General features: G+C 34.0%; 3 protein-coding genes across 15 annotated transcripts in view; 2 read left to right on the forward strand and 1 right to left on the reverse strand.

Moving 5' to 3' along the window:
* Nucleotides 1–12613, forward strand: part of LOC126859072 (histone deacetylase 4) — a 98955-nt gene extending 86342 nt beyond the window's left edge. For 9 of the 11 annotated variants that reach the window (XM_050609983.1, XM_050609984.1, XM_050609981.1 and 6 more), the window contains 11 exons: nt 1158–1267; nt 3144–3281; nt 4007–4104; nt 4214–4351; nt 4669–4993; nt 5217–5651; nt 5960–6229; nt 6622–6968; nt 7237–7791; nt 7920–8059; nt 8187–12613. In XM_050609983.1, coding sequence (XP_050465940.1) covers nt 1158–1267; nt 3144–3281; nt 4007–4104; nt 4214–4351; nt 4669–4993; nt 5217–5651; nt 5960–6229; nt 6622–6968; nt 7237–7791; nt 7920–8059; nt 8187–8250 — 2620 coding nt within the window. In that variant the 3' untranslated portion in view covers nt 8251–12613. The remainder of the gene's footprint in view (nt 1–1157; nt 1268–3143; nt 3282–4006; nt 4105–4213; nt 4352–4668; nt 4994–5216; nt 5652–5959; nt 6230–6621; nt 6969–7236; nt 7792–7919; nt 8060–8186) is intronic. The other 2 variants (XM_050609979.1, XM_050609986.1) reach the window with 2 other exon arrangements.
* A 302-nt stretch (nt 12614–12915) lies between these two features.
* LOC126859094 (transcription elongation factor S-II) lies at nt 12916–15913 on the reverse strand. 3 transcript variants are annotated; one of them, XM_050610047.1, is made up of 5 exons: nt 15464–15913; nt 15073–15112; nt 14673–14850; nt 14246–14601; nt 12916–14131 (listed from the first exon to the last, which is right to left on the reverse strand). In XM_050610047.1, the coding sequence occupies exons 1-5, from the start codon at nt 15538–15540 to the stop codon at nt 13796–13798; spliced, it is 987 nt and encodes a 328-aa protein (XP_050466004.1). In that variant the 5' UTR covers nt 15541–15913; the 3' UTR covers nt 12916–13795. The 3 variants fall into 3 exon arrangements, with proteins under 3 accessions (XP_050466004.1, XP_050466006.1, XP_050466007.1); XM_050610049.1 differs by lacking the exon at nt 15073–15112 and having other exon boundaries at nt 15472–15907; XM_050610050.1 differs by lacking the exon at nt 15073–15112 and having other exon boundaries at nt 15464–15907.
* A 7-nt stretch (nt 15914–15920) lies between these two features.
* On the forward strand, nt 15921–20994 carry LOC126859075 (probable RNA-binding protein 19). Its single transcript, XM_050609995.1, has 11 exons — nt 15921–16175; nt 16533–16737; nt 16823–17031; nt 17148–17390; nt 17484–17757; nt 17898–19018; nt 19104–19306; nt 19383–19499; nt 19579–19684; nt 19842–19965; nt 20073–20994. Exons 1-11 carry the CDS (start codon nt 16140–16142, stop codon nt 20150–20152), a joined length of 2718 nt encoding a protein of 905 aa, XP_050465952.1. The 5' UTR covers nt 15921–16139; the 3' UTR covers nt 20153–20994.
* The last annotated feature ends 71 nt before the right edge of the window (nt 20995–21065 follow it).

The following is a 21065-nucleotide window of genomic DNA, read 5'->3' on the forward strand; positions in this document are numbered from 1 at the left end:
GCACATACAATAAATATAATATTATTGTGCATTTAATAGTGAGCGAATTTTATTTTGAAAAAATTCTAATTTGAGATCTGATTGCAGATAGTTGATGTTGAAAATTGATAATCGATTCATTAGAGAAACCTGTCAAATATTTTTTGTACTTTTAAATTTAAGGAAGATATGTAAATGTTATTCTTCTAAGAATGCATTTTTTCTATTATATATAGGAACAAATGGTTAGAAAAGATATATTATAGGCATATTATTCTTGTTAGCTAGAACTTTCAAACTTCACTTTTTAATTTGTGTTATATTAAAAATACTTTTTTACTTATCGCATATACACACATGTCTCTCTTATAATTATAATAGCCATGAATATTTATATTCATTCTCTCTATTTTTAAAAATAGAGATAGGTCGCCAAGTATTATATTATTTCATTTTTAGGATAACTTAAGTTCAAAAGAGCTTTGCTTATCGATGTCCCGATCGGTTTTGCCCGGATGGCACCGAATTCAAAATTTGCACGTAATTTCGATTTTAATGGATCGCGTCGCGATCGTCGTCGTTAGTCTTCGCCGCCGCCGACGAAGTAACGGTAATAGCACAACCTGGCCCAGTTTTCCATTTAGCAATGGCCGATGTTCTCTCTCGACATTATTTCCTTGTCTCCGCCGTTGATAATCCCTGTCTTAGATGTGCACATGTAGTACTTAAAATATCGTTTCTTTCATCTAAGCTTGGGGCAAGACGCAAGAAAAATTATCTCCAACTTAAAAATGTCAATATGACTTATACGAGATAATATCCTAAATATATTATTATTTTACAAAACTGTAATAAAAAAAAAAACATTACAATTTTATTTTACAGAAAATTATGCGTTTTTTATTTCGAAATTTATTTCAAAATGTTTATAATTTAATATAGTCGAATTTATTTTATTTTAATTTAATGTTTATATTTACAATTTTTTAATAAAATATCTTAGCATGATTTTAAATCTTATTGTTAATCTTACTTTTCAAATTGTATGAATCGTGTATAATTAGTAAAAATTGCAAAAATATTTTACATTCTATTATTCTTGATCTGGATGAATAATTTATTTGAATATTAATAATTTTAATATAAACGGCGTGTCTGGAATTTTTCTCTTTGTCCAGGCTTCAACCACAATCGGAATCATCCAGCACCACGAATGCAGCGCATCCATATCGAATGCCGCAGATGCTCCAGGAGAAGTTCGGTGACGATTTCCCACTCAGGAAGACAGGTAATTGTCCTGGGGTGTGTCAAATGACTTATGCATACCTCTCGTATAGGTAGTCTATGTGTGCCGATAGAATGTGTCTACTAAAGCATGGTGTTTCGCTGTCCGAGAACCGAGTTGAATCCCAGAACAGCTTACGCGTCGATATATACGGTGTTTGCTTTTTCCGATTACGATTTTATCCGCCAATATAGAGAAAGACAACGTGTGTTATTCTCTTCTTTAAGACAAAATTCGCTCGATCGGATTATCCGATGATAATACCGACACCATACGGCAAGTCGACACGTCGGCGTGCTTGATCTTTGAATTAATTATTCGCGAATCCCCGAATTAAGATTTCGTGAATATTCGTCTTTCCTTTGTGCACGTGACACTTTTAATTTATGCCTGCTCGGCTTAAAAAAAGGAAAATTAGGATTGTTTCTCCATTCGCTGGCGGCTCTCACTGCGTGCGCACGTGCGAGCTTTGTACTTTACATTGGTCATTTAGCAAACGAATAATTTGCCGATTAACGTGCACTTATCTATATGAAAAAGACAATGTATATAAAGTATATATACATTTGCAAACTTGCATACGGATAAAATTATTTGCAGCTTCCCTAGTGAGGAAGCACGCACCGGTAATCTTGTTCCTTCAGCGATTTCTTTTTATTATTTAATAATAGCATCGTTATTTTCCGCGACACTATTGCATCAAGAAGGTAGACTCCCACGAACTTGTAGAATCGGAAAAGTAAGGAAACCTTGGAAAGAAATATAGAGTATAAATCAAGAAAATATTAAAGGATTATATTTTTAGTCCTGGAAGGTAATTTATAATTTTTTTTTTACGTTTAATTTTTTCTTGTTATAATAAATTATGTTTTTTTATTATATTTGTATTTGATCAGTTGATATTTGATTGTGAAATAGAGAATTAAATGAAAAAAAATATTTTTGTTTGACAATATTTTCATCCATGTATTTTCCTATTATTTAAAAATCATTTTTATATAAATAGTACATACAATGATAGTAATAAATATAAAAAAAAAATTATTCGCTTCTTTGTGTGTACATTTTATCACAAAAATTTTCGCATAGAATTGTAATTATAGTATTGCAATTACAGAATTTTAGAATTTAAATTTTATTTATAGTGCTGCGATTACAGATCTCATAATTTAAATTAAGGTTTCAGTCCGTGAAACAGAGCTTCAAAATCAAATTTGAGGAATTTTCTTCTCATTCGTGTATAATAGTTTTAAGATTGCCTCATCTTTTATCTTTTAACATGCATTTTGTTTCATCGTGCAAAAGGATTTCATCTGCATTATCTCGCGAGAAAGCTTTTTTTTCGCACAAACAAAGTAGAAGTCAAAGTATCAGAAATACTTAGAGATTACAATAAGAAAGGATATCACAAATTTCATTTGTGTATGATTGCAGAATTTACTAATTCGATATCTCAAGCTGCTTGATTTAACGTCTCTTAACTTGCTTATAAATACACACTAAATTAATACATAATACTTCTGCAAACGTACCTCAACACTCTCACTTGTTTATCACTTCAAAAATATCATTTTTGACATTTTAACCGCTTGACATTTAGCCCGCTTTGACTTCAACTTTTTAATTACAAATCGGCGCGCGAACCAGGCGAGTGTCACGAGGAGGCCTCTGAAAATTTTTATCCGCGAGCTTTTTTTTTTTTCGCGATTTAGTACGCGCTATCAAAGCGATAATACGAGCGAGCGAATGCGAGCAGTCGTGCTCTCTCGCGCCTTTAGTCCGAGTCCCTCTTCTCCGATCATCCTTCCTCCACCGTCCCCTTTTTACCCTTCTTTGATATGACAATGACCGACTAACAACCGGCTGAAAAATTGGCCAGCCTCGGAGCCGAACCTGCTGAAGGTGCGACTAAAACAACGCGTGGAGAGGAACATGGCAGCATCGAGAAACTCACCCCTGATGGCACGTCGGAAGGATCGCCTGCTATCGCATCTCAAGCGGAAGTCGTTACTAGCAAGTACGTTCCTCTCTCTCTCTCTCTCTCATACACACACACACACACACACATATACATACGCGCGCATATTCGAGCTTCTTTCGAGAGGACTACCGTGTATCCTAGAAATGAGAGTTCTCTCTATCTTTCCTCTGCGTGAGCATTCGCCGAACATTATCTATCTGTCTCTTTCTTTCTCTCTCATTGCACCCCGAGTGAACGATTAATTGACTGTTGAGTTTTTGACGTTTTGCTTACTTACTTACTCTCCTGTAACAGCATGGATTAGACTTCTCTCCGATTAACATATGTAAATTAGTACTAAAGTACTGTCAGCTGTCTCTCTCCGTTGGTATTTGAGTGAGTCGTTTGACGAGACTCTCCGAATAGCACGACGGATCGAAAGGTGTACCTGAAGCATGTCTTCGGACATACTTTCGAACGCGTCGTGTTTGTTTGGGTCGGTACCTCGTCACGCGTCGTCACGGTCGAGATTTAGATACGTGTTACGTTACGGGTGTGTGAGGAGGAGTCGGATTTATTTTCGGAAGATCTCGTCAAAAGTCACACGTCTGTCTCCTTTTGTTCAAGCGCGTAGTAAGCGAGATTAGATCTCGAGCGTAATGTGAGCGCGCGATCAACATCCGCGCGATTATTTCGCACATTCGTTCTTGTTGCGCAACGAAGCGACACGTATTGTTGTTCCTTCGCTAAGGCTCCGACGTATTAATTGTACGTTTTTACAGATTCTGGCAGCAATCCCGAATCCGGGCCTAACTCTCCCCCGACTGTGAATAATTCTCAAGCCAGTCCCACCGCTGGAAGCAACACGGCGATACAGGAAGTAAGCTCGTCACATATGCATATACAACTTTGTTATGTCGTGTATATGAATTTTTCGTATTATCTATTATGAGAATATTCACGAGAGAATTTTTTCTCATTTATTGCAGGAAGGTGAGAGTCCTGCATATGGAGGACGCCTTACCAGTAGTAGTCAACAAGGCAGCCTTTCGGATCTTTCGCTCTTTAGTTCACCGTCCATGCCTAACATCTCGTTGGGCAGACCACACGTACAAACGAGCTCATCGGTAAGTCTATCTTTCTTGCGGTCTATTCTTCTCACGGTTTTTGTAATTAAGCTTTACATTATTGTATATAATATAACAATGACAATTTAATTTTGTATTTTCTTCTAATATATATTTATTTAAACATGATTTTGTTTTTCTTACTAAAAATTCTCTTTGCAATCACAATACGTGTAACGTTAAAATTCAATTTTTAATGTCATTTGTTACATCCATTTTGAAAACTCGGTACTTTGTGTTCTCAGAAACTAATAGCATTGACAATCTCCGATCAATCTTTTCGAGTATTTAACAGTTGCTATTTTTTTTTCTCGCAGAGTGGGACGAAACTGGCACCGGTTTCGGAAGCGGAAGTGCGCGCCGCGTTCACGGCACGTCTCGGGATGCCGCTCACCGGTCAGATGCTGCACGGCACCTTACCGTTCTATCCATCCTTGACTGTCATTGAGGGCGAGCCGACATACATCCACAAGCAGATCCAACAGAACTTGCAGGAGCAACCGCCATCCGCGACAGCGGTAGCCGGCAGTAGGCAGCATCCGGCGGCGGCTGCGGCAGCAGTGTATCACACCGCGGCGCCGATTACAGATACACAAGTAGCGCACGCGAGACTGCATAAGGCTGGTCACCGGCCTTTAGGTAGTATGTTCCCTCTTTGTCTTCGTAGAAGCTCTTACACCGTGCGCGTGCCCTGTTACAATTGGACAATGGTCTCTTTTGAGTAAAACGATTCTGGAAACAAGGCTGGACAGCTATCCGAAGTTTCTTCAGGAGAGCCATTACCGCGGAACATAGCACGCGCGTTGTTCGATAACCAATATTGTGGGCGAAAGATTTTACATGACTTTTTCTTTCTGTCGCGTAGGTAGAACTCAATCCGCGCCACTGCCCCTGGGTCACCCAATGCTGCAGGGCGGCATGATAGCGCCGACTCATTATGAGGAATATCTCGCTGAGAAGCAGTTACACGATCAACAGCAGGCACACAACTATCTGAAGCAACAGATCCGTCAGACGGTGCTGACGCGAGTGGGCTCGCGTGGCCAGGCCAATCAATTAGATGAAGCGCCAGAAACCGAAGAGTCCGAGGTGATAGATCTTACGGGCAAAAAGGATCATCCGGAAGAGAGCGAAATCTCAAAGCAGCAGAGGGACCGCGAACAGTTTTTGCAACAACAGAGGGATCTTATGATGAGACATACGCTGCAAACGAACGAGTCAACTGTCTACGCTGCAAGTAGGACCTCTCAATCGGCCAGGCCGCTCTCGAGAGCGCTTTCGAGCCCTCTAGTACATTTAGGTAAAGCTTGTAACTCTTTTTGAGCTTTCTTGTAGATGCACTAAAAGAGCTTTGTTTAATAATCTTTGAGTATGCTTTTGATAAGGTATGGTTTTGCTTGATGCGTTGAATAGATTTGCATCTGTTTTCGATCAAACTATACACAATTCGAACATTTCCTTCTTTCAGCTTATATGGAACATAAACTAGAGAAACGATATAGCTTAAGTTTATTTTAAAACTTATAAACGATTTTTGTAAATTTAATCTTTTTTACGGATAATTCAACCAATTTTTAGCTTATAAAATTTGAATATCTGTCTCCGAAGGTCCTCAGGGCAGCAGCGGTGATATGTTCGCGCGAGGTTCTCCACATCGACCCACTACTGGACTAGCATATGATCCGCTGATGCTGAAACACGCATGTGTTTGTGGTGAAACGGTTAGAGGTCATCCTGAACATGGTGGTCGATTACAAAGTGTGTGGGCCAGACTTTCGGAGACGGGCTTGTTGCAGCGTTGTGATCGAGTACGCTCGCGCAAAGCTACGCTCGAAGAAATCCAAACATGCCATAGCGAGGCGCATGCGCTCTTATTTGGTGAGTCTTGCTTTTTATGTTTTTTATTTTCATGTACAAATAAATGAAATAAAATTCATTATAATTTTAAGATTAATAATTATTCTATGAAAAATTAAAAAAAAAATTTTAATTACAAAATTATAAAATTTTATACATTCTTTTATTTCAAACTAACTATGCTATTTAAGAAACAATGTGTTTATAACTGAAATGAATGAATCATTTCTGATTTTGTATAATTATTAAATAAATGTGTTAATATCAGTGTACTGAGTTTGATGTTATCACAAATTAAATCGTAAAGTACTGAAGCAATGGAAGAGAATAAAAAATTATGCTCTAAAAAACACAAAAATGTTCCTAAACTGTAGAGTAATTTATCTATCAATCAATTTGATTTGGTGATGTAGGAACGAATCCGTTGAATCGACAAAAATTAGACATGTCCAAACTATCGCAATTGCCTATCAAGAGCTTCGTCCGACTTCCTTGCGGCGGAGTTGGCGTTGATTCTGACACAACGTGGAACGAACTTAACACCGCGCCCGCCGCTCGAATGGCTGTAGGATGTGTCGTCGATCTTGCGTTTAAGACGGCGATGGGCGATATTAAGAACGGCTTCGCCGTAGTAAGACCACCCGGGCATCATGCAGAGACTAACCAGGCCATGGGCTTTTGCTTCTTCAATTCAGTGGCGATTGCGGCGAGGCTGCTTCAGCAGAAACTCGACGTTAGAAAAATTCTAATCTTAGATTGGGTGAGAATCATATAACACGCATGATTTTGTATTAAACATATTTATGATTTTAGTTTATGATTTTAAATTTATACGTTTTTATATCGCGTGTATATATATATATATATATATATATATATATATATATATATATACATATACATATACGCACACATATAAACGCATACAACACATAATAAATCGACATTGTAAATTGTATTGCAATTATAAACATTTTCATGTTCTATGATATAATATTATGTCATACGATTTTTATATTTTGGAGCAGGACGTTCATCATGGGAACGGCACCCAGCAAATGTTTTACGACGACCCACGAGTGCTGTACCTGTCGATACACAGACACGACGACGGTAATTTCTTCCCTGGAACCGGCGGACCTACTGAGTGCGGCGCCGGCGAGGGTCTCGGCTATAATGTAAACGTGGCGTGGTCCGGTGGCCTGAATCCGCCCATGGGCGATGCGGAATATCTCGCGGCGTTTCGTACTATTGTTATGCCGATCGCCAAGGAGTTTGATCCGGACATTGTGATCGTCTCGGCCGGCTTCGACGCAGCCGTGGGTCATCCAGCGCCGTTGGGTGGCTACAAGGTCAGCCCAGCATGCTTCGGCAGGATGACGCAACAATTACTTAATCTAGCTGATGGCAAAGTTGTCCTCGCCCTAGAAGGTGGTTACGATTTGGCGGCGATCTGCGATTCAGCGCAGGAATGTGTCCGGGCGTTGCTCGGCGACGAGCCTAGTCCGCTTCGAGACGAAGAACTCGCAAGGATTCCCTGTCAAAATGCCATTGACACGCTGCAGAAGACCATCGCCATTCAGGTAGGTTAATTAAAAATGTGTTTTTTTTTTCAGATATGGAAAAATTTATTTTTTTCTATTTATTTTTAAGTTTATTTTATTAAATATAGGTATTTAATTTTGTAACATTTAATGTGTTACATTCTTAGATGTCACATTGGCCTTGCGTAAAACTCGCTGCTCATACAGTTGCAATGAGTGCGATAGAAGCGAGCCAAAAAGAACACGATGAGACGGAAACAGTGTCCGCAATGGCCTCTCTATCGATGCAGCAGCCTACGAACCTCACGTTAGTATTCATTAAGTTCTCTTTTTGTATATTGCTTGTTTTTAATAATATTATTAAATATTAATAACAGTCTAGAATTGTACATATGATTTTATTATGTAAAACCGCATTTATTTGGCTTGCACAGAACCACGCCAGAACATTCCCGAGAGGTTTCCGAAGAGCCAATGGAGCAGGACGAGGCCAAATGAGACACGTGAAGATTATTCTGCTAGATAAAAAGCATAATTCATTGTATGAAACTGTGTAAATGCTCTTTGATTAGAAGTGCATTTCTCAGTACAAATAGAGGGATTATTATATTGTTGTCGCGCACGGCTACTGTGACAGGCGCACGGTCAGCCGGAAATGTTTCACTTGCGAAACTTGACCGACGGCACGAAGTGTAAACTTATGCACAGTCCCAAGTTTACAATTTTTAGTTTATTTCAGGAAAAGACGTAATAGTTGGATAAATAACGGCCAAGTAATAAGGAAGAAGTGATCTGTAAAAATTTCGGGAGATCAATGACAATTTGCGATGACGCATCGCAAACTTATGGATCTCCTAATTTTTTTTTTCTTGTGCTAACATGAAGACAAAAAGTTGTTTACGAGCCTTGCAAATGTTTCTATTGTTCTTCGTGCATTTGAAGCGCGAAATTGTTGTACAATTAGCATACGGATGGCGAATTATATTTGTCGTTCCGTAGAGACTTTTTTTTTATTGTGAAACACAAGGTTTGTAATCTTTTTAAGGAATCGCTATTAATATCATTGAAATAAACTCGAACGCGCTAAAAACAGCTTTCGCTCACCAATTGGATATCGCTTGGCAAATTTTCGAGCCCAGTGTCTTATCGACAAACATCGAATGATTTCGAATCTGATATCGTGTAAAAACTGGAATGCAGACATTTTGCAATGTTATTAGTAAAAACTATTTTTTTCTGGACAGTTTGAAAAAAGATCTCTAGATGATTGTCGTTCGGTAACTCGGTGAGAAAATAAATTGTGATTGAAGATACACATTCTCTTCAAAAATCAACGTTACAGACATCCATTACTTTGTTGAATCATTATTGATAAGTAGTGAGGCGTCGAACTTTCTCACAGCTGTATAAAACAGTCTGATGCATCGTGTTGCCTTGGATAATTCGCAGGAAGAATTAATATTCATGTATATATTTTTGAATGCTAATTGCGATCTTGGGTCTGCTTAGAACAGAACTTTTAATCGTATTTTAAACGAAATATTCAGGGAGATAAGTACAGGGAATTTGAAAAAGAAACTGTGTTAATCCAACAAATGCGTATCTCGAATCGTAGAGATTCCTTTTGTATATTGCGCCTATCGTTACACGAAAGACAACACGCGGCGAGACACATAGATAATACATACATCAATCATGAAGAATGACTTTTCGATATACAAACACTCGCATCCTCTTGCGACTTTCGAGAGCGTCAACGTAAACATTTTTGTTTGCAAACAAATAAATTTTTTTAATAGGAATATATTTTTCCCCTTTCTACAAACTACAGTTAAACAAAAAGAGCAAGTTTAATGATAAGGAAACAATTTATATGTAATTATGGTGAGAGATTGCTGTTTCTCATCTCTCTTTCGTAATGAATAAGAAAATTAATATGCCATTTCGATAATATAGCAAAAAATGTTACTTGGTTAACAAAATATATATTGAATATTTTATATACGCGAGCTCTCCTTTCTCTCTTCGTGATGATTTGAAGAGACCTCCCCATTGAGAACCTATTTATTATAAAAAATTATAAGAATTAAAAAACAGAAGAAAAAGCAACACATTGTTAAATATAATTCTACGTCGAGCACTTTTTGAATAAACTAAAATGCCAATGGTTTTAAAATGTGTGGAAGAGAAGAATCAGATTATCAGAAGGAGAGATGTTCTCTGAATTTTCAGAAATTTTTGCATGTATGTCAGGCCTCTGTTGAAAGAATATCGTGCAATATAATTGGACAAACGTGTATTTATAAAAGATAATAGCGTTAAATGTGTATTTTCGCCGCGATTTATACATTCGAAACGCGTGCGCGTATCGTGCTGGTCACTGGCGCTTTATTGTTTTTCATCGTCCACGATTCGCTTTCCCTGTTCTTCGAGCATTTTGGAGCTTGTAAAAACTGCCTGCCAGTTGCGTGAGCATTTTTTTCGAAATGAGGCGACAATTCGTGATACGTGATAAAAACGAGAAAGAAAACACAGTTGATGTCTATATCCTAAGATCCAATATTATATCGTATGCGCGAATATATATGCGAATGTGTATGTGTGACGGCACGTGCGAACACTGAAACATGAAAAACTAAGATCACTCGCAGTATGTCGAGATCGTTGGAGTTGCTATGACGTTTCTTGATGCAAATTGTTTCATCATATTCGATTCTATTCGGCTATTATCAGATGATACAGTTGTCAAGAACAATAATCTTTAAATCATTTTGCTACATAGAAGAGTTACAAGATTATCCTTACAAGATATAAAAAACAAGTTTCATCCAAATCCTAGTCACACTACAATTTATTATTTATCGATAGCAAAATTTGACTCAAATTTATATTTCGTGATTTTAATAGTTTGATTAACTCAAGCTTTGATTCGCAAGCAATTAATTGTCTGCACTGGATTAATAGAAATTAATGAAATAGTATGTTTATCAAACGGTAATATGCATTGATTAAGATATTTCAAAATATTTAAAATAAATTGAGAGAAGAATTTTAATCATTTAAAATTTCTTTGAAATTTCCAATACATACATGTTCGAAATTTATAAGTATTTACTGTATAAAATTTCTCGTCTGGCTCTGTTATTACGCGAATCACTGCCAAAGATAATTATATGATATGATACATGTTTCTCCATGAGCACGTGCAGTTGCATTTATACAATGTTAAAATATATGTTGTTAATGTTATCAAGTGCGAGAGGACGAGGCATAAAATGAATCGAGAGAATATCGTTCTAACAAGATTTCAACTTGGTTTCTTGCTGCGAACACAAAGGCTGGTGTGATTTTTGTGATATTTTGTAAAAATAAAAAAGAAGCTAAGCTATATATGGTTAATTAAGAGTATATGTTGCGAAGAAGCCTGTATGTGTGTGTATGTATGTAGGAAAAGCAGAGGTAAATATAATTCACAGATACAAGCATTTATTTTTGTGTCATGCATTTTATGAAGAAAAGGATAAAAAAAGAAACAAAGATGAGAATATAAGAAAACAAATCTATTGATAAACGAATTACACGAGAATGCATATATTATATATATATCGTCATGTAAGAAATAAAAAGATATATATATATATAATTCTATATATATATTAAAATATACCGACATATATGTACATTGTAAATCCGTATATCACAAGAATCTCAAGTGTTTGTTACATGTTTGTTCCGATAAAAAAAAATTCACTGAGAAAACGTTGCGTGTATAAAAATCGTGACTCGATGTATATTAAATATAAATATATATACGAGTCCAGCCTATATGTGTGTATACAATAAATTAACAAGAAAGAAAGAGAGAAGGAAGAATGTTAAGAATGAATCGCAGCACACACCAGTCTATCGTTAAGACAGTAAATGACTATTGTAATATTATGGAAGATAATTTTAAGCAGAGAGAGATGTGCATATTTCTCTTCTTTATCATTTAAGAGCGATTTGTGGCCGTTAGCGTCAGTCGTAATTATCAGTCGAGCCTTTTTTGGAGTTTACGAAAAGATATCGTGGGCCTACAAATCCTAGTTAACGTTCTTCATCGCGATATTGTCCCTGATATGTTCCCGATTTGTTCATCTCGTTTCTTCGTTGATCCCTTTATTATTCAATCTAAGCGATTATAAAATATTCGAAAGACACGAAAAGATTCGTACTCGTATTCTGTTTCATGTTAAATGTGACTCTAAATCTGAATTTCCTTTTATACGATTATACGAAGATTAGTACAATTATATTTAACAATCAATTCTCTTTTTGGGGAGCTAAATGTGAAATGTGAATATACAAGATGAAATCTTACAAACGTTTCGTTTAAATTTTTGAGCTTCTATTCATATTTCGTATCTAACATTAAATGCGATGGCTTATAATATCAATACACATAACACGTATACCATTTTCTCTAAAATAAAATTCAAATTGTCGCGTTTAAAAAATAAGACGAAGTACGATTGCGGATCTTAATATTTTAAACTGTTGTATTATTTGAATTAGAATCGACACGTGTTTTGCGCGACTTTTCTTTGGAGCGAAAAGAAGAGAGAGAAAACTTATGACATTCCGGTATCACCATCCATAGCAAGTTGATACAAATTAGATATAAATGAGCTATAAGTTCTTATCCGAAAGCGCCGGGTATAAATGTGAATTTTAACAGAGCTCTACTGTTACGTTATTACACACATGCACGAATATATATTGTCTATATTGCATAAGCTTAATGTAATAGTTATAAATTTTTTATGTATATAAATGTACCTCGTAAACTAATTTTAAATAAAAAGTATAGTCATTGTGTTAATGTTAGTCTTTCTATATATATATGTGTATATACATATATATATATATATATATATATATATATATATATATATATATATATATACATATATATACATACATATATGGAATATCTGGAATTTTTTGAAGTGCAACGCGGCTTGAGAAAAATTGGCTAAGCACTTTTTATTAATATATGGCGATGCAATTTACAAATTTCAATAATTACGAAATTTCAATCAACCACAAACTTATTTACAGAAAATTGAAAAGTGCAATATATTATAAGAAGAGAGGTAAAATCACAGAAAGTTTAAACAAATCTTTCACACGATATACATATCTGTATATTTTAAAGATACAGACGCAATTCATAGCTCTTGTAGACATTATCCAACATTATTCATATAGCACAGTGACAAAATGATTTATACCACATGATTATGCGCTTAAGTGAAAACTTGTAGTGAAGTGACAACAGTCAGCGTAGCACAAATCGCAATTGGAATAAAAAGGATTTAATTAAAATGCCGTTTACGTATTTTAAACAAGTATATATATGCATATATATATATATATATATATATATATATATATATATATATATATAAATTCTCACACTTTGAAGAGATTTAAAACAATCTTCAAAAATCTTGAATTTTTAAGCAAAGCTAAAATCTAATAAATCGATTTCAATATGTACAGAGTGATATGGAAATTGATTTTTCAAGAAAAATGTCACTATAATCAATGGATCAATGTACAATCCGTCGTTCACTATCGTTCAGCATAATTGTGTAGATCTTCAATTAAAATAAATTATCGCAATCACACACAGATAATCCATAAGTCAAGGCAAAATACAATAAAATAGAATTTATATTGTAACTCTTAAAATATAGAGAATTTAGAGAAAATAAAGTGAGAAATATATATATATATATATATATATATATATATATATCTATCTTTTAATGAAAAACCAACAATATTTAATATACGCAATAAGAATTGTGTTATATATATATAATTAATAAACAAAATTCTTTTTATGATCAATTTCATGAAGATCTATATATATATTTTTATAATAATTAATCAACTCGTCTTGTATCGTTTTGTATTCTAGAGGATGATTGAAAAATTTATTTCGTCGCGTGACGATAGCGAAACAATAATCGAGAAACAATAATCGGAGTTCAGTTTAGCAGAACTTCCATCGATTTCCACATTCATTACACAACACGAAGGTAGTCATCGGTTCATCGGCTGAGCGTGTCTGCACCTGATTATACGTGCAGTTACGCTTCTTGCATTTGCCGCATTTGAGCAAATCGGTCTTAGTTCCTTGCACGGTGGCAAGTTGCGCGTCATTGATGGCCTCTTTCTTGAATTGTTCGCGCAGTTGTTTAATTTCGTCGCTTGCCATTTCTTCTGCTGTCATTACCGCGAGTCGAGCGGGCGTAATTGCGCCCACAAGAAAATTCATTCGTAAATTGGGATTCTTCGCGTCGCGTAAATTGGCGACTCTGCTACGTACCTGCAACCGAACGGATAAAATTTTTATTATATCAATATAAATGTAAATATTTTTACATGTATATATAAAGAAGAAAAACAATTATATATGCAAAATAATAAGATGTCTAATTACCCTATTTTTATATCTGTTATCAGTGTTTTTGAATTCCGCATAAATCGCTTCCTCCAATTCTTCTGCCAACTCTTCTGGACTAGCGCAACCATCGATGACTTTCCCATCTACGCGTAAAGCTGCTGCTAATAGTTCTCTGCATTTTAATCTGACTGCATCTGTTGTGGTAGGAGCAGGAAAGGATGCCTGTTTCCTCTGTATGTCTTTGCTTGGCTTCTCTTCCTTCATTTTGATATCACTGGCATCTGTCATATCCTTTTCCTTCTTCTGATCGTTCTCCTCCTTTGCCTTGTCTGATTTTTCATCCTTTTTCTTTGAACTACTCGATGAAGTAGAATCCTTCTCTTTATTGGATCCTAATAACACATTTCTTAATAACTTAAATATGTTTAAAAATCAATTATATATTATAGTAATAAACACATACCAGATAAGAACTTCTTCCAGTTTTTAATAAGAGTCTTTGATAAAGAGATAACTTCTTCATCTCTGCTTGATTTTCTCAAGGCATTCACAGTCATTCCAATACGTGTTTTGGTCAAAAGTTCCAAATCGACAGGCAATTTTTGAAGTATTTTGAGCAATTCCAAAGCTTGTTCCTGACCCTGATTAATTATATCGCATGCTCAAAAACATTCTCTAATATCTTTATTTTAATAAAGATATTAATTTATATATAATATTTATTTATATACAATTATTTATATATAATATTTTAATTAAAAGATATTGATTTTATGCGATATCATAATATTAATATTTTATTTTGTTTTTATTCCTTAGATATTTGTAGAAACAACAAAACATTTTTATAAAAATCTACTTACAACTGATGTAGCATGATAACAGACATTGAAAGCTATACAACTGCATGAGATGTAAGATTCAAAATGTTAAAACTCAAGATCCGTTAAATACTATATTTTTCTAATGTAGCAACTAAATGAGGTGAACTCTTTGTGTGATAAATACACTGTGTATAACTTTTGATATACTGACTGTAATATATAATAAATATATAAATTTAATTTTGAAGAGATAATAAATATATCGCGATATAGATTCGCGCATCTTTCGGTCATTCGCGCACTGATAACGCGATGAGTACTCGACATCGACGCATTGAAAAAATTGCAGCGCCTTCCTTCAGGAAGCTCGCCTTACGCGCGCTCGGGTCTCGGGGGGCCCAATATACGATGCGATCTTTATTTTACTCACTCACTCACCGTCCCGTCACCGCTCGACATTTTGTTGAGCTTCTTCTGGATGCGCAGTACTTCTTCCTCGGCGCTCATCGTCAGGAATCCACACAGTTTTTCACTGAATCACTGAAAATCGCTTGTAAACAGGCGCGAGAGAGGGACAAACAAAACTTCCGTCGACGCCACAGGCCACAGACCGCGATCGTTGGCCCGCGAATAACATGAGATGATGAATTCGAATACGAATTCGCGTAAGCAGGTCAGCCAATAAAACGGCATCGTCTTTGCTAGATATGTCATCTATTCACCATGACGTTTGCGATTGACCGTAGCCACTCACAGCGATCGCTTGGAGTTTTTCTACCAGACCAACCAATCAAAAGATATTGTATTGAATTGACCACGATGACACTTCTTTAACAATATTACGTTCCTTCTCTAATGTGTATAGTTTCGGTTGTCTATGTTTTTGTGTCTATAGAAGGCGTATGTATCGCATATCGTTTTAATTGAGGGATCAGTAAAATCGTGGTCACTGACTATAACAGTTGTGATTTGTAATCCGTGGCGCGTAACGTCTCTCAGGCTTTTCTTTAATTTTGATCCGCGACACGTGGTCGAATGAATCATAAACAGCACGGACAGCACGCATTTTGTGTATAATTTTTTGCTTTAAGAAATTATTAAATAAGATGTCCCGTTTAATAGTGAAAAATTTGCCAAAAAGTGTATGTAGAGTCCATATTTAATATCTAACATTATAATATATACTTTTGTATAGTATTATATTTATATAATATATTTATTATATGTATTTTGTATACTTACATTTAAGAGAGCTATATTTATATTTATATACTTTTATATAATATATTTATTTTAATAAAATATATTTATATAATATATTATAATATTTTATTTTATAATGTAACATATATTTTATATAATATTATATATAATATATACGTTTATTTTTTTAATAAATATATAATAGATATATGTACCCCACATATATGTACATAAAACTTTATTGATAAAGTGAACATTTCACATAATTATCATAATTTCTTATTTGGTACATGTAGGTGACAGACACTAAACTGAAAGAATTATTTAGTCAAAAGGGTATAGTGACTGATGTCCAGTTGAAATATACAGAAGATGGAAAGTTTCGGCGATTTGCATTTATTGGATATAAGACAGAGGAGCAAGCAAAATTGGCACAGTCCTTTTTTGATCAAACATATATCGATACATGTAAAATATTTGTTGAGCAGTGTGCAGGTTTAGGTATATTATCAGAAATAATTATGTTAACATAATAAACTATGAGATTTTTGTAGATTTTAAAGTGATACAAAATGATATATTTTAGGTGATTCCTCTAAACCAAGATCATGGAGTAAATATGCAAATGATAGCTCTTATAAAAAAAGCAGTAAAGCTCTTGATGATGAATCAAAGGAAACATTGACAGATTCTATAAAAAAAGATAATATAAAAGAAAATAAAAGTGATAAAAAAAAGGAAAAAAAGAATGCAAACAAAAAGAATAATGATGAAATTAAGAAAGCACTTGACAAGGTATGATAAATTTTTCTAATCTCTTTATATTTAATAATTCTATATTAAATCTTTTTTATTTTAGTTAAAAGAGATTATTATTATATGTTTATTAAATTATGGTTTAAAATTTTTAGTATAAGGATGATCCTTTATTTGTTGAATTTCTTGAATCACATACTGGTAAAACAGTTTGGAAAAATGATATTGATATATCTACGGAAACACACACTGAAAAAGAGAAGTCTGATGATGATGATGATGATGATGAGTCCAACGATGATAAAGATGACGAATCTAAGGAAAGTAAAGATAAAAAGGAAGACGAGAAAAATAAAAAAGAAGAAAAAATTGCGAATAAAGTTATATCAGATTTAGAAGTATGTATGATATTGTGATTCTTATTGAATATAATGTGTGTACTTGTGTTGATACTAATGAGATATACTATTAATAAAGTTTTTAAATTTTAGTATATAGAGGCATTAAAGAAAAAACAACAGAATGTAAAAAGTGAAGAAAAATCTGTGGTTAACAATGTGCCAAAACATGGTCCAATCACATTCTTTACTGTAAAATTACGAGGACTTGCATACAAACATGTAAAAAAGCATATTAAACAATTTTTTCGTCCTATAAAAGTTGCATCTATACGAATTCCACCTAAAATTAAAGGTATTGCTTATGTGGGTTTCAAAACGGAACAAGCCATGAAGAAAGCTCTCATGAAAAATAAGAGTTTCTTAGGTAAAAACCAATATTAATTGAAATAATAGCATATATTTAATAAACGTATTTTGCTATATATATATATATATATATATATATATATATATATATATATATTACATATAATATTTTTCTTTATATATTTTGAATTTATGCAGAAGGAAAGCAGATATTTGTATCTAAATATGAGCGAAAAGAGGCAATTGAATCTAATGGAAATAATGAAGCCAATATTAAATGGAAGAAACAAGAAGATGCCTTAAAGAATGAAGAGAATATAGCAGAATCTGGAAGAATATTTATCAGAAATCTGACATATACAGTTACGGAAGATGATATAAGAAAATTGTTTGAAAAATATGGCCCTCTATCTGAAGTGAATTTACCTGTGGATAGAGTGACTAGGACACCAAAAGGTTTTGGCACTGTAACTTTCTTGATGCCCGAACATGCTATAAAGGCATACAATGAACTGGATGGTTCTATATTAGATGGTAGAATGTTACATATTCTTCCCGGGAAGGCGAAAACTTCTTTGGAAGATATCGATATGGAAAATTTAACTTATAAACAAAAAAAGGAGCTGCAGAATAAGGCAACAGCAGGTTCATCACATAATTGGAATACGCTGTTTCTTGGACAGAATGCCGTAGCGGACGCTATCGCGAGTCGCTACAACACGACGAAGGAGAAGTTATTAGAAGATGGATCAAATGGAATGAGCGCCGCAGTTAAATTGGCTTTAGGAGAGACGCAACTTGCACAAGATACAAAAGCTTTTTTAGAAGAAAATGGCGTATGTCTGGACGCTTTCAATCAAGCACCAAAGAAGAGATCAACCACTATAATCTTAGTAAAAAATTTACCGGCTCAAACAGAATCGAAGGAAATCCGAGAAATGTTTGCCAAACACGGGGAATTGGCGCGCATCGTAATGCCACCAGCGGGTATAACAGCACTGATCGAGTTTTTAGAACCATCCGAAGCACGCAAAGCTTTTCATGCATTAGCTTATAAAAAATATAAGCATTTACCATTATATCTGGAATGGGCACCAGATAACAGTTTCATCAGACCTGCATCTAAGACTGACCTGAGTAAAAATAATACAGACGAAAGGAAAAAATCAGCAAAGGAAGCCAAAATAGAAGTAATGACAGAAGAATCTAAAGAAAATAAGAATAAGCATACAAAGGAGGATGATGAGCCAGCTGAACCAGACACTACGCTTTTTGTAAAAAATATCAACTTTTCAACTACAGAAGAACAGTTGAAAGATGTAAGTAATTGAAATAATTATATTTATAGGATAACTATTGTTAGTTCTTGTGCATAAATGTGGTAATGTATTTTTATACTTTTAGTATTTTGGTAAATGCGGTCCTCTTCATTACATCACAATAGTCACTAAAAAAGATCCAGAAAATCCGGCTAAGAAGCTATCTATGGGATATGGATTTGTGAGATACAAGAGAAAACATGACGCGGATCGTGCATTGAAAACGTTACAGATGTCAGTACTTGATGGGAAGAGTTTGGAGTTGAAGCGATCTGAGAGAACTTTAATGTAAAGAGAACACTAATATTTTAATTTGTCTTCTCAAATATCAGAAAATCTTAATAATGACGAAACTACTTTTTAGGTCTGATGTCAAAACAGCAAAGAAAAAGTCTAAAATCACCGAACAAACTGGTTCTAAAATTTTGGTACGTAATGTACCCTTCCAAGCAACTCTCCAGGAAATAACGGAATTGTTTAAGTATGTACATTGTATATATGTTTTGCCGAAATATTTATATGTAACATAGAATATAACTTTGTTAATTGTAATTTTGCAGATCATATGGTGAATTGAAGGCTGTACGATTGCCAAAGAAATTGGTCGGCGCTGAGAAGCACAGAGGATTCGCCTTTATCGAGTATTACACAAAAACAGATGCAAAGGTAATTACTTATAATATCTATATTTGTCTAATTTTATATTTTAAATAACTCTAATGCACCCTATATAATGAAGGATTAATTTATTTAAAAATGTGTATAATAGAAAAAAATTGCATTCAATTTTTTTTTGTTAATTTTAATTCACAATTTTTTGTAGAAAGCCTTTAAAGCATTGTGTCAAAGTACTCACTTCTATGGTCGAAGGCTAGTGCTTGAATGGGCACAGGCAGAGGAAAGTATCGAAGAAATTAGAAAACGTACTGCGAAACGTTATTACCAAGGTAACTTATTTCTTATGTCTACTTCAATAAATATTATGATAAATCAATTCGCGTATCGATATGCGATAAAAATTTTATGATTCTGAGAAAAAATTTCTTTTTTTCAGAGAGTTCAACGAAGAAATTCAAGAAATCTACATTAGATCCTGAGAGTGTTGGCCTCGAATCAAATTCGGCTGACATATAAAAAAAAAAAATTTATTAAGCGAAAAAAATGTTAATATGTAAAAACTTCTGTAATTTAATGAAAGTTTTGATCGTGAAGAATTTAAAATTACTTTCTGATAAATTTTGAATGTCATGGACACTATTGAAGTCAATATTTAGCAATGCTATACATATCGATTTCTTTTCACATTGGCAGAGATTCAAATTGATCGATAGGAACTCGAAAGAATTTTTATTGCACGACCTTCGTGTCACGTTTAAACATGACTTTTTCTTTTCTTTTCTACAGAACAATATAGATTTTCAACGATCGATATAATGCGATATGTTTGTGTTTGAATTAAGATAAAAATGCAGCTAACATTATTATCTTAGAATTAATTACACAAGCCGCTTTCGTAAGGTGATAGATTTTGACAGTCCAAATTGCGAAAATATTTGATTATAATATACATGCGATTATAAATACTATACATGTTGCCCTTGTGGAAATCTTTATCAGTGCCTTAGATTTCACAATTTCGTAAATGTATTAAATCAAAAGGGCATTATTGCGAAGAGAATTGCAGTAATTATAAAAGATAAATTTAGTTCATATACATTTTTAATGTAATTCCCGGTCACTTTTTACCACCATCTTGTGTATATGTGTGTGCATGTATATATTATGTATATATGTATAGGGGTATGGGTAAATATATATACATGTATATATATTTTATCTATAATATATGTATATAAAATGCAAAGGGAGAGAGAGAGATGAAATTTATAAAATATTTTATCTTTATCTTTCAACTACTATAATTACAAAATGTGAAAATTTTACTTTCTATATCAAAATAAACTAGATAACTAGACTAATAATTTGCATTGTATACAAATAAACTTTGAATTTGTCAAACATTCCTTAGGAGTTCAATAATAACAGC

The sequence above is a fragment of the Cataglyphis hispanica genome, chromosome 2 (genome assembly GCF_021464435.1).
Source record: "Cataglyphis hispanica isolate Lineage 1 chromosome 2, ULB_Chis1_1.0, whole genome shotgun sequence".
Taxonomy (NCBI): domain Eukaryota; kingdom Metazoa; phylum Arthropoda; class Insecta; order Hymenoptera; family Formicidae; genus Cataglyphis; species Cataglyphis hispanica.

Bases quoted from the DNA above. Each gene is read 5' to 3' on its own strand.
- LOC126859075 (XM_050609995.1), top strand. From the start codon at position 16,140: ATGTCCCGTTTAATAGTGAAAAATTTGCCAAAAAGT. The intron at 17,032-17,147 runs GTATGATAAATT...TAAAATTTTTAG, and splicing joins TTAAGAAAGCACTTGACAAG to TATAAGGATGATCCTTTATT. The intron at 19,966-20,072 runs GTAACTTATTTC...TCTTTTTTTCAG, and splicing joins TGCGAAACGTTATTACCAAG to AGAGTTCAACGAAGAAATTC.
- LOC126859094 (XM_050610047.1), bottom strand. From the start codon at position 15,540: ATGAGCGCCGAGGAAGAAGTACTGCGCATCCAGAAGAAGCTCAACAAA. The intron at 14,851-15,072 runs GTAAGTAGATTT...ATAATTAATCAG, and splicing joins GTTATCATGCTACATCAGTT to GGTCAGGAACAAGCTTTGGA. The intron at 14,602-14,672 runs GTATGTGTTTAT...ATGTGTTATTAG, and splicing joins CTGGAAGAAGTTCTTATCTG to GATCCAATAAAGAGAAGGAT.